At 70.7% G+C, this 560-nt stretch overlaps 1 protein-coding gene across 1 annotated transcript in view; it reads left to right on the top strand.

Moving 5' to 3' along the window:
* The first annotated feature begins 165 nt into the window (after positions 1–165).
* ADAMTS12 (ADAM metallopeptidase with thrombospondin type 1 motif, 12) overlaps positions 166–560 on the top strand; it is a 170,744-nt gene continuing 170,349 nt past the window's right edge. The window contains exons 1-2 of the mRNA XM_010563992.1: positions 166–195; positions 271–523. Coding sequence (XP_010562294.1) covers positions 166–195; positions 271–523 — 283 coding nt within the window. The remainder of the gene's footprint in view (positions 196–270; positions 524–560) is intronic.

Below are 560 nucleotides of genomic sequence, written 5' to 3'. Positions count from 1 at the left end.
CGCCCGCCTCCGGCCGCCCCCCCGGCGCCGCGGTACTGACGCCGGCTTCATCCCTGCTGCTCGCCGCCGTCCCGTTCCGCCTTGCCGGGCCGGGAGCCGTGCGTGTGAACCGACCGGGCGGCGCGGTTCCGTGGGCCGAGTTTGGCAAGTTCCCGGCCCGAGTCGATGCCCTCTCCCAAAAAGTCCGGCCAGCGGGTCAGCTCCTAAAGAAAATCCCCTGCCTCGCCCCACCGTCCGCGCTTGGGACGTCGCACCTCTGCTCAGCTGCAGGGCGAGCCCGAAACGACCCGCGCTTGCCCGCCCGCCCGCCTGCCTGAGAAACCTCGGCACCACGGCCTGGACGTGCTTCTCCGTCCCCAAAGCGACCACCACGTCCGGGACACGGACCGACAAACACCCTTCCCGCTTCGGGGACCTCGGAAGACGGCGGCTTACCCCGATTTCAAAACGAACGGCAACGGGCAAGGAAGCTGCGAATTCCGGCTGCCGGTCGCACGCAGCGCTTGGGCGAAGGCAAAAGCGGGCGAGACCCCCGGAGGGCAGAAGCCGCGCCCCCCCCC

The sequence above is a fragment of the Haliaeetus leucocephalus genome, unplaced genomic scaffold (genome assembly GCF_000737465.1).
Source record: "Haliaeetus leucocephalus isolate CR32 unplaced genomic scaffold, Haliaeetus_leucocephalus-4.0 Scaffold174, whole genome shotgun sequence".
Lineage (NCBI taxonomy): Eukaryota > Metazoa > Chordata > Aves > Accipitriformes > Accipitridae > Haliaeetus > Haliaeetus leucocephalus.
Note: the sequence above shows the minus strand (reverse complement) of the source record. Positions and strands in the feature narration are given on the sequence as shown.